Raw genomic sequence first — 16,026 nt, 5'->3', positions numbered from 1 at the left:
ATGGATATAATCTGCGTACGTGTGCACTTGGGTGAAAGTGCATGTGTATGTGTACGTATCTGTGGCTCTGTCTGTGTGTGTGTGGAGCGGTCGGGTAGTAGCGGTTAGTGCGCTGCACTACGAACCCGGCGACCCAGGTCAGATACCCGCTCACGGCCACCAACACCAGTGATAGCATTTATCTGAGCGGGTCCTGAGCCTGCATTAGGTCGACTAGGCCTCCAATAAGTACCTGGTGTGGTGTGTCAAAAATCATCACCAGTCGGGAGAAAAAAAGGCGTGGTGCTGGCCAAACCGCCCCGTCTTCATTGGTGCTCGCGAACAGCACTTGCCCCAACAGTCTGTTAAGACTACACGGGGGATCGTTGCCTTTGGTGATGCTAGATTCCAGGCACCTCGCCGCTATCAGCAGGTTCACTTGGGTGAATAGAACGCCTATAGAGCCCCTGTGGGGTTGGCAAACAAACCACGGATAAGAGCGAGCAGCACCTTGGACCTCGATCACGTGGACAAATGCAGATATGAAAAGAATATAAAAATTTCGCAACCGTGTTTATGAGCCACGTGGGCGACAGGCGATTAGGTTGGCTACAAAAGTTTTACATACATCCCTCCGATTTGCACGGTTCGCTATGTATGGTGCAAAAGAAGTTCAACATATATACATACTTCCGATTAGCATGGTTGGCAATGTATGGTGTAAAAAAAAACAAATTCAACGTCACATACATTGCATAAGGCAATTTAGCACCGATGACATTGCTGGAATGGGCTGTGATAATTTCTCGAATTTATCGCAAATAAAGTATAAAAACAATTATGCATATCTTACCTGTGAATGGCATTCTCAGTCTGTCTGCATGCGCGCGCGAACTGTGGGGTTTACGTAAACATTTTTTTAGCCGGGGTACCACGCCGTAAGCTCTGTGCTTGGCATAGGCTATTCCGTTTTCCCATTTGTAAACTTTAAAGTAGTTAAATGAACAATTAAGTGCTATGCATAATTATTTAATTATTTCCCCCCCCCCCGCCCAAGCTGCACGGGGGTTGCCCCTGGCAACGCACGCACGTCATTGGTGGAGGGTGGGGGGGAATTTCTCCTTCGCGTTCAAAATGCAAAAAAAAATATAGGCAACGCTGAGGTAAATTCATCAAAGTGTCATGTCCTCTTCTCTCCCCCCCCCCCACCCCAATGTGTGCACTTACTACTATAGGGTCGGTAGATACTAAAATTATAGCGCTTAGATAGTATTATTGTAGCGCGGGCGGGGGGATGGTGGGAGGGGGGTGGGGTTAGCGGCCCAGCCCCCAGCCTGGCAATGTGCCACCTCCTCCGGCTGGGCAATGTCAGCGAGGCCGCGGGCTCTGCACGGGACTAGGCCTCACCTCACTCAGTCTACTGCCAGCCTTTCATGTCGACTGTATCCTGCTTTTTCAGCTGCTGACCGTATTTCCAGCTTTTTATGTCGACTGTAGCAATGCTTATGTCATTGAGTCGGCGTGCTGGCAGTCTATAATCTAGACTGTAGCCTAATTCTCAACTTACCTGTGCGTATTTGCTGCTCCTTAATTTACACTTATTTCTTCAATTCATATCTATTGTTTCGATTGCTCACGTCACGCTATTTACTTATACGTAGTACTGCGATGGTGATTAATATGTTGTACTGCTAAATACGTTGGACTTTCTTAGCTACAGCCCATTGCATTCCGTCTATCGTTTTGTTACATTCGTGGGAACATCACTCATTTAAATTTTGCCGTACCGCACCTTTACTTTCCACCAAAGCGGGGAGCACGCAGGGAGGTTCAATGCCCCAAATATTGGTGAGCTTGCTTTCTTACGGTGCGTGAGCAACATTATGAGAGAGACATTGTTCTTCCATACCAAGAAAACACCATCACATGCTTTCCTGTCACTAACAGAGCATACGATGCCCTACAATAACACATTTTCCTGTCGCAAGGCCAAGATGGGTACTACATCAAGATTCCTTCAATTGCAAAGCTGCAGGACAAAGACATCCTTACAAAACTGTCTCCTCTAAAAAAAACGTATATTCCTTCGTGATCATGGACAGAGGAGGAAACCACATTATGGTGCACCAAACTCTTTCACCAGTATGTTGTCGATGAGTATGCCAACATTGAGAGTGAGCGACTTCATTACATTCAACTGAATCAAAACCGCCTGCGTGTGAACAGTATGCTCATCTCCGGGACGCCATCAATGTTGAAGGAGATGCAAATGGTCACAACGTGGGCTGATTAGTTGCTTTGCCTTCATGCTGTATTTCACAGCTCCACCAAGATACATGCATGAGAAGACTCAGGATGCCATGACGTACATCAGCCAATATGGCACGCCCCATCTCTTCATCACCTTCACTTGCAATCCCAAATGAAAGAAGATCCAGGTTTAGCTTTATCCAAACCAAAAGCCACCAGACAGACATGACATCTTAGCGAGGGTCTTAAAACTTAAAGTTTATGACCTCATGATGCTTATTACGACCAACGAAGGTGGCGTCTTTGGATAGACAAGCAGTAACTTCCACACATTGGGTGGCAAAAACGTTGTCTTCCTCATGCTCACATTTCGCTATGGATGAGGGAAACAATTCATGCAAGTCACATTGACACATTTATCAGTGCTGAGCTACCTCACCCCCATCAAGACCCTGCCCTTTTTCTATGTGGTCTGCAACCAAATGGTCCATATCCCATGTGGCGAGTTCTATCCAAATGCACCATGTATGCAAGACCACAGGTGTACCAAGAGGCATCCACGGAACTACTTGAAAGACACTCAGTCGGCCCATGATGGCTATCCTCTATTTCGTCACAGAAATACTGAGCATGGTGGATTTCAAACAACGCTCAGACCTGCCACTTACTCGCTAATTAAGGTTCACAACCGGTGGATCGTTCCCTAATGCCCTCTTCTGTGCAAGATCTTCCAGGGCCACTTTAATGTGAAATTCTGCTATTCTAAAAAAAAATCAAATATGTTTGCCAATACATCAACAAACGCTCTGACATGGCTGTCTTTGCCTTACAAAACAGAGGGTCAAAGTGTGCAAGAGCTCAAACTTTTACTCAAGTTTACCTTAACATAGTCAAGATATATCGACGGACAAACAGGCGCACAGAGCTCATGTGTTTAACCAGGATATGCAGTGAGTTTAATACGTAGTAGTAGGGGCTTTCACGACCAAATCCGTAAAAAAGTTTATTTTTGGGGGTTAGATGGCGTAAATATGTCCCGTTAAACCGGCCACTGCCTGACACAGCCATTGAGTAAGGGGGTTTATCACATAAACAAACGTGGCCAATTCGTTACTAGTTCAGCACTAAATCAGCTGCTGTGCTGGAGCGTAAACCCACATCAGGGAAATATTACGGTATTTGCAGGAAGGGGACATCACAGCCAGTTATGACCTAAACTGGTTAATAACGTCCTTCCAATGATTGCTCAGGTTGTGCCCATCTTTCTTGGTTGAAATTGTCTCTGTTTATATATCTGTATGGCTTCATGGACAAATCTTTGATGGTAGCCCGAAGGTTTGCAGAGTACCTTGGTCTCGCAAAAAAACTATCATGTAAAACAGTGATCAGCCACGGCAGAGGTGTTGGTTCTGCCGTGTTTCAAATCTGCCTTGTGTTCGCGAACATGGTCCGAGACGTCGTTTCGTTTCCTATATAGCTCAGTAGGCCTTACATGGCAAAAGAGGAAGTAAAAAAATCACTTTAATATCATTCCCTGGTTGCCCTTAGAAGGGGAGTGCAGTGTTGGGTCCCCTCCCCTCCTCAACATTTTCTTGTGGTCAGCGGATCTGCTCTACATCTTTCTATATGTCCTTGTTTTTCATAACTGGTTTAGTTTATGGTGACGGTATGCGCATTGCCTCAAAACAAATTATTGTGGTGCGCCTGCTACCACAACGCTGTTAAGCAAGGGAGTTCGAGGACTGTACAATGCGACAATGGAGCTGCGGTGATACATAAACTATTGAAGTATCAACTATTATTTTTATTGTACCAGGTAAGACCCACTGAGCTATGTAGCTCATTTGTCAGAAGCGACCTGGCTATCACAAATGATAGCTTAGCGAAGTGGCTTGTCATTGGGAAATTTATAGCAGCCAAATATTCTGAACACGTGGTGATGTTGTTTCTGAATGTGGAGGAAAAAGCCGGAAGACCCGGAGAAAAATCCAAGCGACCATGGGAAGAAAGACACCACAAACTCAAAATATACAAGCATCAGGGTCGGTCGGGATAGAACCCATGACCTCCTGCATACCAGGAGAGGTAGTTAAACATCTCACCTCCGCGGCACCATATGTCCAGGTTCGGACGACGTGCGACTTGTACGTATGTATGTCTGTTGAACTTCTTTCGCACAACCAGACGTAGGCGACTGTGCTAATCGGAGGTGGGGGGGGAGACAAACTAAAAACAAAAAGCTGTTTAAAAAAAGATTAAAATTTTCAAATAAATTACTTGGGAGGGGAATCGTAGAGGTGGTGGCATTTCCACACAAACTGCTGCTGCTACCCTTGGTCCTTGTGAGTGGTGAAGGTCGTAAGTTTCGGAAGGTGCTTACGGAGCTGCCTTGGCGAGCCATTCTCGACTGTGCAACATCGCAGCCGACTGTTTTGCTGACGATAAAGGAAGTTGATTTACTCCCTTAGTTTGGCGAGGCACCAAGTATTTTTTTCTTGAGTCGACTGCTCTCGACAAAGCTTATTCAGTGTCGTGGAAGCTGCACTTACCTAGGCAAGTAATGAGTACTCCATTGCCACTCCACACTATTTAGCTTGTCGATGGTGCGGAGGCTTTTGGTAATCAAAGAGGAGTTGTGCCAATTGCCGCAAGATATCGAGCCTCCATCCTGCTCTTGTGACCATGGTGTTTGTGGTCCAGTTTATTTTTTGTCAATGGTGACCACCACAATATTGTTAGTGGGAGACTTGATGATGGTAATACAGGGCGCCGTGGTGGCTAGCAGATGTTAACTACCTCACCTGGTATATAGGAGGTCGTGGGTTCAATCACCTACTTGACACCTGCTGGATATTTGGCGTTTGTGCGTCTCTCTCCCCGTGGTTGTGTGGATATTTCTCCAGGTCTTTCGCTTTTACCTTCCAATTTTGAATCATCATCATGCGTTTTAGAGTATTTGGCTGCTATAAATCTCCACATGATGTGGAGATTCATTTGGTGATAATTGTGGCCATAGCTCAGTGGGCTTTAACTGGTAAAATAAAATAAAAATGGTTTAGTTTATAGAATGCTATTGTCGAGGTGGTTAGGTTCTCTCTCTTATTGGAGGTGGTCATTGCCTGGCAATTTGTTACTTGCCACTTAGGAGTGTGGATAGTACTTGGAGCATCATGTTCGCTATTGTGAATGTCAAACAAAGTACAGAAATATTCCTTTCCCGCGAACATAATAACGTGGAATTGTCACTACTGAATCTGTACTTCCAACAAATGTGAGCATTGCCCCACGGTCGATTAAGCAGGGGACAAACAATAACCTGATTGCAGCTGTCTGTCCTCATAGGCCCTTTCAATCACAGTACAGTCTGGTTCTCCTATAATGTGGCGGTAGTAGTTGCGTTCCTGAAGAACACTATGTTATGGAAAAATCGCGACATAACAATATATAATACAGGGGGTAAATCACAGGCCGCGATAACGCGCAAGATGATGCATAATGCAGGGCCGGACACAGCCTGAGAGGTGCGTGGTGGTTAGCGTTTATAAGCATCATCCAGCAGCATTCCCTTGCCTAGTTGTGTGATGATGATGATGCTATGCCGAGGCAGCCACCGTTACAAACCACTTTTTCCTCCTCGTGCGATGTAGTTCTGTTTGCTCGATCGCATTATATATCCAATTCGCATCCACGTTATAAAAAAAGTGTGTTCCATAATTACACATCCTTCAAGAGCACCAACGCAGCGGCATTGTTAGTTGACCTCTGTCAAGTGAGCTCGATCACCGACAACAGCCTCCACGCAAAAACCCCATAGCCACAGCAATAGCCCATGCTCTCAAATAAAACTAACTCACAACCTCGACGTGAAACCGAAAGCCCTCATACCTTCCATTTACAGTCCTGAGCCTCATAACCCGATGTAGATTGCACAGTGGAGGGGAGGGGTGAGGGGTGCTGCTTCACATTAGTTTACCAAGCTTAGTTGGCACGTGGAGGTTGAATTTGGCATCCATAGTGATGGCACACGGTGACCTGTAACTGGGTAGCTGCGATCTGAGAGGTGAATGTGTAGCACATCGTTTCACTTTCAATTCCACAGTCGTTTGATTTCAGCCGCCGTATTATGTTGTTTCATTTCGGGTGGCATCTTTCTTTTGGTGGCACAATGGCTAGAAGATGTTGGGTACCTTGCCTGGTATGCAGGAGTTCGTGGGTTCAATCCTGACCTTGATACACCACACTTTTAAGGTATTTGGATGCTGATTTAAAGCTTTCGTGACTGCAGGGATTCATATTCTTGGTTCTTTCGGTAAAGTCACGTAGAAGGGAAACAATAAAATAATAAAAAATATAAAACAATAAAATTCTCATGACGTTTCGACTGCAACACAAGCAATTATCATCAGGTGTGAAAACCACAGCAAGAAAATTTGATATTTCATTGTTTCCCTTCTACATGACTTTACCGAAATAACCAAGAATATTTGGATGCTGCTATACATTTCCACCCAACGATATCAGCCACTTTGTTGAGTGATCATATGTGATAGCCTGGTCGCTTCTGACAAAAGAGCCACATAGCTCAATGGGGCTTTACACCTGGTAAAATAAAAAAAGAGTAAAAAAGTAAGACGGTAACAGGCCGCTATTTTAAGGTCTGTGGCCTGGCCATGCGGGCCCGAGGACGTAGACCCTCAGGCCCTGCCTCCCTCCTGCATGCGGCGGCGGAGGGCTCCCCAAGCGCCGTTCGCAGCTTGGCCCAGAAGAGTGGCCTCGCCGCCTCGTCCCGGGGCCACACCACATGGGTCTTAGTGCAGAGTAGGCGGTGCATGCGATGGTGGGCGGACAGCTCGCGGTCGGCGATGTCCTCGACGATGAGCGTGACGAGAACGTCGCGGTGCTCGCTGAAGAGGCGGTACGATGCCATCTGCATCTCCATAGAGCACCACTCGCTGCGCAGGAAGCCACGGCTCACCACGCACACGGTCCTGCGGCTCTTGTAGATGGCGTCGACAATGTTGTCCACGATGTAGCGGCCCGGCACGAAGTCGCGGTGATGCAGGCACAGCCTGTAGGGCGGCAGGGGGCCCCCGTCCCGCTCCAGGCATGGCACGAGCTCGGACATGACCCAGGCCTCGTCGCGCGAGTTGTACGAGATGAAGGCGTCATAGTCATGTGCCAACCCATCGGCGGCGCGGCGCCGCTGCTCGCGGAACCAGGCGAGGAAGACGTGGAAGCCGTAGCGGATGTGCCAGCGCGCCTTCACGTGCACCAGCGTGAGCGCCACGAAGAGAGCCAAGCTCGGCGTCACCGTGAAGAACAGGATCTTCTCCTCCTTCTCGCGGCACACGGCCATGTCGAAGTCTGCAAAGCGTGCGGCGGAGCCGTCCGACTCGCCCGACGAGCAGCTGAGCGAGTAGAGGCCCACCACCTGCACTTGGCTATGCAATGACCAGTTCTGGAACCACGAGTTGTCGCAGGTGCACACCACAGGGTTGCCGCTCATATCCAGGTAGTTCAGGTCACCCAAGGGAGTGATGGCCTCCTCGGTGATGCTCCCGATGGCATTGTCTACCAAGTAGAGCGTCTTGAGGTGACCCAGCGTCAGGAACTGGGCATCAGCCACGGCACTCAGGCCCACGTTGCGCAGGTCCAGGATGGAGAGGTTGGTGAGCCTGTGGAAGACGCTGCGATTCATGGTCTGCAGACCACTCCCCATGTGCTGCATCTCCAGCAGGCGCAGGCTCACCAGGTCGTCGAACGGATGTGACGCATGGTCTGAGATCTGGTTCCCGGCCAGGTGGAGGTTCTCCAGGAGGCGGAGGCCTGCAAACAGGTTCTCCGGGATCCTCTGGATGCCATATGGCTGTTGGGCACTCAGCTTGAGGGTGATGAGGTTGCTGAGCTTGACAAAAGGCGGGTTGTCCAGCAGCCTGGTGCTGTACGAGATCATGTTCTTAACCAGGTCCAAAATGCGGAGTGACTCCAGCCCCGTAAACATCGGCGGCGTCACCCAGCCGATGGAATTCTCATCCAGGTAGAGGTTCCGCAGGCCCTCCAGTCCCACAAAGGTGTGCTCCTTCAGGGACGAGATCATGTTGCTGCCCAGGTCCAGGATCTTCAGCTGGGTCAGATTGCCAAACACCTGCCGGTGCAGCCTCTTGATGCGGTTGCGCCTCAGGTTCAGCGTCTGCAGGTTCTCGAGGGCCGCGAAGGGTGACGACACATGGAACTCGTGGATGAGGTTGTTGTCCAGGCGCAGTTCAGTTAGCTCCCTCAGGCCACGGAAGGGATTTTGGCTGATGCTGAAGATCAGGTTGCCCTTGAGGATGAGCGAGCGCAGGCTGGGCACGTGCACAAACGCCGAGTTTTGCACCAGCGTGATCTTGTTCCAGGCGAGGGAGAGCGTCTCCAGATGGGGCAGCCGCATGCACGTGTCACACGGCTCCAGCACGTTCAGGCGGTTGTAGTCCAGCATCAGGGAACGCAGGCCATGGTTGGGTCCCACCAGGGAGTAGCCCTGCATGGAGCGGATGTGGTTGCGTGACAGGTCCAGGTGGCGGAGAGCGGTGCAGTTCCTGAGCGCCCCCGCAGTCAGGTTGGTGATGCCATTCCTCATGAGGAACAGGGATTGAACCTTTTGCATGAGCCTGGAGCTGCACAGCATCTCGAGGCTGTGCTGACTGCTGAAGCCCGACTTCTGCAGTTCTAGGGTCTGTGGCTGGGCGTTGTCGAGGCGCTGCAGCTCGCTGACTTCGAGGCGGTTGTCCCCCAGCAGCAGGTAGGACACGCCGCTGATATTGAGGCTCTCCAGCCCCCCGACATCCTTAAGCCCATTGTGGGAGAGGTCTAGGAAGGTTATGGTGGTAAAGAAATCAGCAGGCACCAACACCGCACTGATGGAGTTGTTGGCCAGGTGAAGCCAGCTGAGGTTCTGTGGCAGCACGGGGCCTTCGCCACCGCTCATGTTGAGCGCTTGAATATAATTTCCGCTGAGGTCGAGGGAGTGGAGGCTCGACAGGTTGGCGACAGCCTGCACAATCGATGGGAAGTTTCGCAGCGCGTTGTGCATTAGGCTAATGTTGAGGATGCTCCTGAGGGGCGCAAACAGCTCAGGCGAGAGGCGTTTCAGGAAATTGTGGTCGAGCAGCAGATACCTGAGCTCGGAGAGGCCCCTGAAGGCATCCCGGTCCAGGACCCCAATACGATTTATGGACAGGTTTAGCGTCCGAATGGAGAGGTCCTGGAAACTGCCCGCCCGGATAGTGGCGATGCGGTTGCGGTCCAGCCGCAGGAACAGGAGAGCGCCGCTCATGTTCTGGAAGATGCCCGGTCGGAGCTCCGATATGGAGTTTTCGGACAGGTTCAGCACCTGCGGTGTATTGTGGATGTCCGATACGGCCTCCAGAACATCCTTTATGCCACCATTCACACATACCACAGTGCCGGGGGGCTTCTCTATGCACTTCCGTAGGCCATAGCCCCGCACCGCGGGCAGCCACGGCAGGGTGGCGGCAAGTAGGAGCCACGGTACGAGGGCGATCCACTGACAGCGCGCGTGGCTGGAGCTGGCAGAGGTGAGGGCTGTGGCCTCGTAGCCACGTTGGTGCTGCTGCTGGAAGCGGCACACAGTGAGGCGTGGGGTGCCCATTGCTTGACAACCACTCAGGACTGCGAGGTGAGAAGGGGGGGGGGGGAGACAACCACTCAGGACTGCGAGGTGAGAAGGGGGGGGGGGGAGAAAGGATCGTGAGCCTCCACCGTTTATCCATATGTAGTCGATGGTCGTGTTTTTTTGGCTAGATTGCGTGCATATAAATGCATATCATTAATCCTGCCACGACCCGATACAGCTGATCAGTAAAGGTTTTGTCACGTAAAAAAGTGGTTAATTCGTTGCTAGTTCAGCAATTAACCGGTTGTTGTGTATTGGAGAGTAAACCCACAACACACATTACCATTCGAGTACCGTGACGTTTCGCCGGTTGTGATTACAACAACAACCTGCCTCATCAGGCATCAGCCAGATTTGTGGAGAAATCCTCCTGCTGTTTCGTTCTTAAATAGAGGTGGGGATAAATGTGATGTCGTCACTGTTGAGGCAATCAGGTGCCAAGATAAGGGGGGAGTTAATGTATTAATGATCGGCATGAGACTAAAAGAACACCGAAGAAATATTAAATACTCCCAAAAAACAACTAAAATCGAGAATATTTATTACTTAAGGAATCCGATGAACTATAAAAGCTATTTTTGCACAGATGTCCAGTAGGGGCACAGGGTCAGAACATTACAATAACAAACAATACACAAAACACGATAGGAGTGCAGAGTACAAGACAGGCAAACAAATCACCAAAAAAAAAACAAATAAAAGTAAACCGTCCCATCCTACCACTGAGATATTAACTTATTTTTCAGAATCAACCTGGCAATCACAAATGGTAGCTCAAAAAAGTGTCTTATCATCATTGTGTGGAAATGTATAGCAGCAAAGTATCTGCTCAGAGAAACATCGGGCAACGCCTCTTCTTTACAAATGGCCCAAGCCGGCATTGAAAGTCTGAAATATATTAATAATAATAATGTATAAAGCACCCTGAAACAATCGTTCTCAGGGCACTATGAATGGAAAGGCAGAAGATAGAGTTAACTTCGACCAACAAAAGAAGGAGAGGACGTTTTTAAATAACTAAAGAGGGGAAGCCATTTGAAACCGATATGTGTCGAGTCGAGATTTGAAGATTTGAAATGTTTTGGAAGTCCGGACCTCGAAGGGGCAAGGAGTTGAATAGTTTAGGTGCCGCATTTTGCAAAGGGACCATCACCCCCAAGTGTGAAGCCTAGAACGTCGGACCTGTGAGAATGCACAATCAAAGGATCTTAATGATCTTGATGGACTATATAACTGAAGGAGGTCCTGAATGTAGGGAGGAGCAAGTCCATTTAAGGCCTCGCATACCTGCAAGATAATCTTAAAATCAATAAGGTATGAACAGGGAGTCAGTGAAGGCACAGGAGCACAGGTGTGATGTGATCCTTGAAGGGAGTACCTTGTGGCCGCATTTTTAACATACTGCAGCCTAAATTTTGATTTAAAGCTTTCCTGACTGCAGTAATTCATATTCTTAGTTTTTTCGGTAAAGTCTTCAACGTGACTTTACCGAAAAAACTAAGAATATGAATACTGCAGCCTGTTTAGGCGCTTGCTCGGTGTTCCAAAAAGCAGGGCATTACAGTAGTCAATGTGGTAAAAACAAATGTGTGGATCAGTCTTTCAGTGTCTGCAGTGTGTAGGATGTGACGAAGCAAGGATATGTTTCTCAATTGGAACAAATAGGTGCGCACAGTTCTGTTATGGGACTGAAAGGATACAGTTTGATCTCGAAGGACACCAAAACTATTGACCTCGTGTGCATGATAGACATTACAACCACCAATAACTAAGTTAAGAGAGATCTATTTGGATACCTGTTGGAGGTACCGATTAAAATAAACTGTGTTTTATAATTCATTTTAAGGAAGTTTTGAGACATCCATGCTTTGACACGAGACATTTACTGTGCTAATAATGAGACTGCAGATACAACATGCAATCCCAACTGTAGGTAGATCTGAGTGTCATCTGCGTAGCAGTGATATAGCTGAGCCCTTAGTGTTGTAATGAAGCTCCAAGTGGGGCCAAATAGACAGAACAGGATGGAGCCTAATACTGATCCCTGAGGGACACAGTAAGGAACTAAGTTAATTATGAATTCATAAGTGCCCATTTTGACAAATAGCTTGCAGTATTAGAGATAATAGTTGAACTATTGCAACGTGGTGCCTGAGATCCCTATCAAGACCTCCAATTGGTTGAATAAGATATTGTGATAAATTGTGTCTAAGGCTGCGCTTAGGCAAAGGACAAGGAGAGCACTTGGATAATATTTATTAGCAGCAATTAGGAGATCATTATGTATCCTTACTGACGCTATTTCAGTGCTATAACCTCTCTCTCTGTGTCTCTCTCTGTATATGTGTCTCTCTCCGAGCTTGCATTCACACCTGATGACGGTTGCTTGTGTTGCAATCAAAACGTCGTATTCTTTTATATTTTTTATTTTCTTTCTAAGTGACTTTACCGAAAGAACCAAAGAGTAACTAAACTGTATTTTTTATTTTTCTAGGTAAGGATCCACTGAGCGTCATAGCATTATTTTTTTCAGAAGCGACCTGCCTATCACAAATTATAACTGAACGAAGTGGGCTTATCATCACGTGGAAATGCATAGTGGCCAAATAATCTGAACGCGTGATATTGAATCTTAATGCCCAGGGAAAACAACAGAAAATCCACGCGACCACGGGGAGAGAAACACGCAAACTCCAAACATACAGCAGGCGTGAATGTCGGGAGCGAACTCACGACTTCCTGTATACCAGGCAAGACAGTTAACATCTCGCCAGGTAATAACAGATGCCAGGTCACAACAGCTAAGACTTAGTGGTGATCGAAATCTCCAACGGATTTTGGTCGCAACTTCACCAACCCGCACTAAACTAACCAGCGTGGCGAGGTATGGTCAACTGTCATAAGCCACATGGCCTTCGTCCAGAAGTGGGTTGACAGCTGGCTGCAAATTATAATAGTTATTCGTTTATCGTTATTCTGTTCATCATTATCTGAGTGTGACTAGGCCGCTGTGACTCAGCAAGGCTTTCATAGGGAACGGACAAGGAGACTATTCAAATCGCAATAGCAGCAGAGACTCCAATCGTGAAGGTGCGGTTTAAAATCCAGGATTGGACGGAGCATGAGCATTATGCTTCGTATCATCGTTAAACTCAGCACGATAATCGCTACTATTATAATTACGGCACAGCCATTAACAATACCACCACCAACATCATCATAATGAATACTTCAACCATCATTTTCGCATCTCCGATTCGCACGGTGGGTACCACACGGTGCGAAATCATTTAAACTTACATATGTACATATAATAACTAATTCGTAATGCGCACAATTTTCACTTGTCCGACGGCAGTGGAGCCCAGCTCAGAGACCCGCTCAGTAAGAGCCAAATGAATGTTTTTTTGAGAAGGCGCTTAAAGGCGGGTAAAGAGTCAGTGCAGCGAATGTGGAGGGGGGGGGGTGGCGGCGGCGTTCCAGGTGGAGGAGGAGGGGCCAACAAGGAAGAAACGACGCACGGCGATCAGGGTCCTGAACTCGGTGTCGAGATTAAGTCCTGAGTAGAGCTATGGGAGAGTTCTGGTGGTGGTTTGGGAGCAGGGCTTCAGGAGATCCTAGAGCATAGGGTGGTGAACCTTTTTTTTTCTGCCAAGGGCCATTTGGATATTTATAACATAATTCGCGGGCCATACAAAATTATTAACTTAAAAAATAAGCCTGTTATATTTGGTCAAACATTTAATTAACTCACCCCTAATGTGATGGCTGGAATTGCTTCTCTTTGGCGAGGCGTGTGGTGATGTTAGCTGGTATTGATGATGTTGCTACTCGCAACTGCTTTTCCAGGTTTGCTCCTAGATTTATTGAATTTCGAGTCCCGCCTGCGGTTGCCTTGGCAGGGCCACACCAAATGATTTCCCCGGGCCTTATACGGCCCGCGGGCCGGACGTTCCCCACCCCTGTCCTAGAAGTATGGAGGGCTAATAGTGATCATCATCATGACGATCACTATTAGCATCATCGTAAATTGCTGTTTTCGTCACGACCAATACCAGCACCATCGTCATCACGAACAGCAGCAAGCATCTCGATCAAGATTCGGCATCACCATTATCACGACCATTGTCATCGCTTACGCAAAAATCAGCACCAGCATCTTCGCCATCCATTATATCATCATCGCCACCATCATTGCTATCATTACCACCATCAGCTTCATGACCATAATCTACGCTGCTATAAGGGTGACCAGGATCATAAAGATGATCAAGCACCTCTTTTAACTGCTCAACCCAAGCTGTAAGTGCTCTGATGCTTACGTTGCCTTTGTACTGTTTGCCGTTTGGCGCTGTTCTCCGGTCTAACACAGGCAGAGACAAGGCCAAAAAAGGAGGCCGTCTCGTGTTGGCCAATCAGTTCAAAAGGCAATGCGTCCATTATTATCAGAGCACGTTCCATCGCATATTTTGCCACAAGTGTGGTTAATGCAGTACCAGATTCCTTTAAAAATGGGATCTATTTGGTGTTTAAACATCTCAACACCCGTTTTATTGACAGAAAGTTTTCCTTTCGATGATTATTTTTGGTTGAATCGGCACTTTCGATGTTGGTCGGATTCTTGCATCTTGACAAAGCAATAAAGTAATGATTAGTTATAATTTTAATAATAAGACTTTCATTATTTTGTGCTTAATTGCGCTGAAAATTCACGTAGCCTAGGCAGCGTTACACAAAGCGCAGGCGTTAGGCACATATTAACCTTATGGAGGTACTCCGGGGTACCAAATAATACTAAATAGCCGAGGCAATAAAATATTTTATTTCTGGGACACTACTTTTCCCTGGGGTGTACTTAACTCCGCGACTGGGGTACCAATACGAAATGTAGTGCCACTCCGCGATGTCGAAACGCCAAACATTGGCGTGAAAAAAAATCTTTATCGAAAAATTCAACTTTGTGCATCGTGTTACTGCTCGTCAAGATGAGTCGATTGCCGCATCGCCGACCATCAACAGACTAAAAAATGACTGCATCACGGACAATGTGCGAGAGCCGAGGTTCATATCACAAAAAAAAACTGCACGTATAAAATAAAGCTGGTACAATGTGACACGGGATTCGTATGGATAAGTGTACCGTGCGCTCTTAATGACAGTGCCGTAACGCCGATAATCCTTACTCCAAGCCAGCTTACAATCTTGTTTTGAAGCTTTCGTGACTGCAGGAATCCATACTCTTTGGTTCTTTCGGTAAAGTCACGTAGGTAGAAAAATAAAATAAATCACGACGTTTCGGGCGCAACACAGGCGTCCTTTCCCACATGATGACGGACGCTTGTGTTGCGCCCGAAACGTCGTCATTTATTTTATTTCATTTTATACCTACGTGACTTTACCGAAAGAACCAAAGAGTACAGTTCACCATCGCGCATATACGGTGAAAAAATTAAGCCTCGGTCATCATCACCACCACCACCAATCATCATCATGGTCGTGTCACATACCTGGTTGTGACCGTCTCGTCCAGTTGCCAAATGTTTCTTCGCACCGACCCGTCACGAGTGCCTGCCACACTCGCGAGACGCGTGCAAGCGTCTGTTTGTGCGCGTGCGGTTAGATAAGACAGAGAGAGGGGAGAGAGAGAGAGAGGGGAGAGCGAGAGGAATTTTAGAGGCAGTGCAGGGGGCTCGCGTGGAGGCGGCGTGAGCTGGGCTCGCCCTCCCTGACCTCCCGACCCCCCGAGATGTGTCCAGACCGGTTCGTGAGCGCCGCGCGTTCTTGACGAGTCACGGCGAGGAACTCTGCGATGCACGTACAGTAGCGAGTTGTAGATGACGCGGGAGGAGGAAACGCAGGCTGGCCCACGTCATAGCACGCATTTCCCCCACCCCCCCCCGCCACAAATCTGAAAAAAAAAGCCTTGATTGCAGAGACAGATTTTGGTGCGCCCACTGTGACAAGGGATGTTAACTACCTCGCCTGTTTTACAGCGGGTCGTGGGTTCGATCCCGACCCTGACGATGCCTGCTGCTGTATATTTGCAGTTTCTATGTCTCTCTCATCATCACGGTGGGCTACGAGATGTTAACTACCTCGCCAGGTTTACAGGGGGTCGTGGG

The 16,026-nt window shown here is 47.9% G+C and overlaps 1 protein-coding gene across 1 annotated transcript; it reads right to left on the bottom strand.

Annotated features, from left to right (window-relative positions):
* Nucleotides 1-535: 535 nt before the first annotated feature.
* Nucleotides 536-15,785, bottom strand: LOC116957621 (uncharacterized). Its single transcript, XM_032979870.2, has 2 exons — nt 15,412-15,785; nt 536-9,900 (listed from the first exon to the last, which is right to left on the bottom strand). The coding sequence occupies exon 2, from the start codon at nt 9,878-9,880 to the stop codon at nt 6,875-6,877; it is 3,006 nt and encodes a 1,001-aa protein (XP_032835761.2). The 5' UTR covers nt 9,881-9,900; nt 15,412-15,785; the 3' UTR covers nt 536-6,874.
* Between the last annotated feature and the right edge of the window lie 241 nt (nt 15,786-16,026).

This window comes from Petromyzon marinus, chromosome 79, assembly GCF_048934315.1.
Source record: "Petromyzon marinus isolate PM22_M1 ecotype Great Lakes invasive population chromosome 79, UKy_Petmar_22M1.pri1.0, whole genome shotgun sequence".
Taxonomy (NCBI): Eukaryota; Metazoa; Chordata; class Hyperoartia; order Petromyzontiformes; family Petromyzontidae; genus Petromyzon; species Petromyzon marinus.
Note: the sequence above shows the minus strand (reverse complement) of the source record. Positions and strands in the feature narration are given on the sequence as shown.

What these genes read in the sequence shown, in the direction of transcription:
- LOC116957621 (XM_032979870.2), bottom strand. Translation starts at nt 9,880, where the DNA reads ATGGGCACCCCACGCCTCACTGTGTGCCGCTTCCAGCAGCAGCACCAA.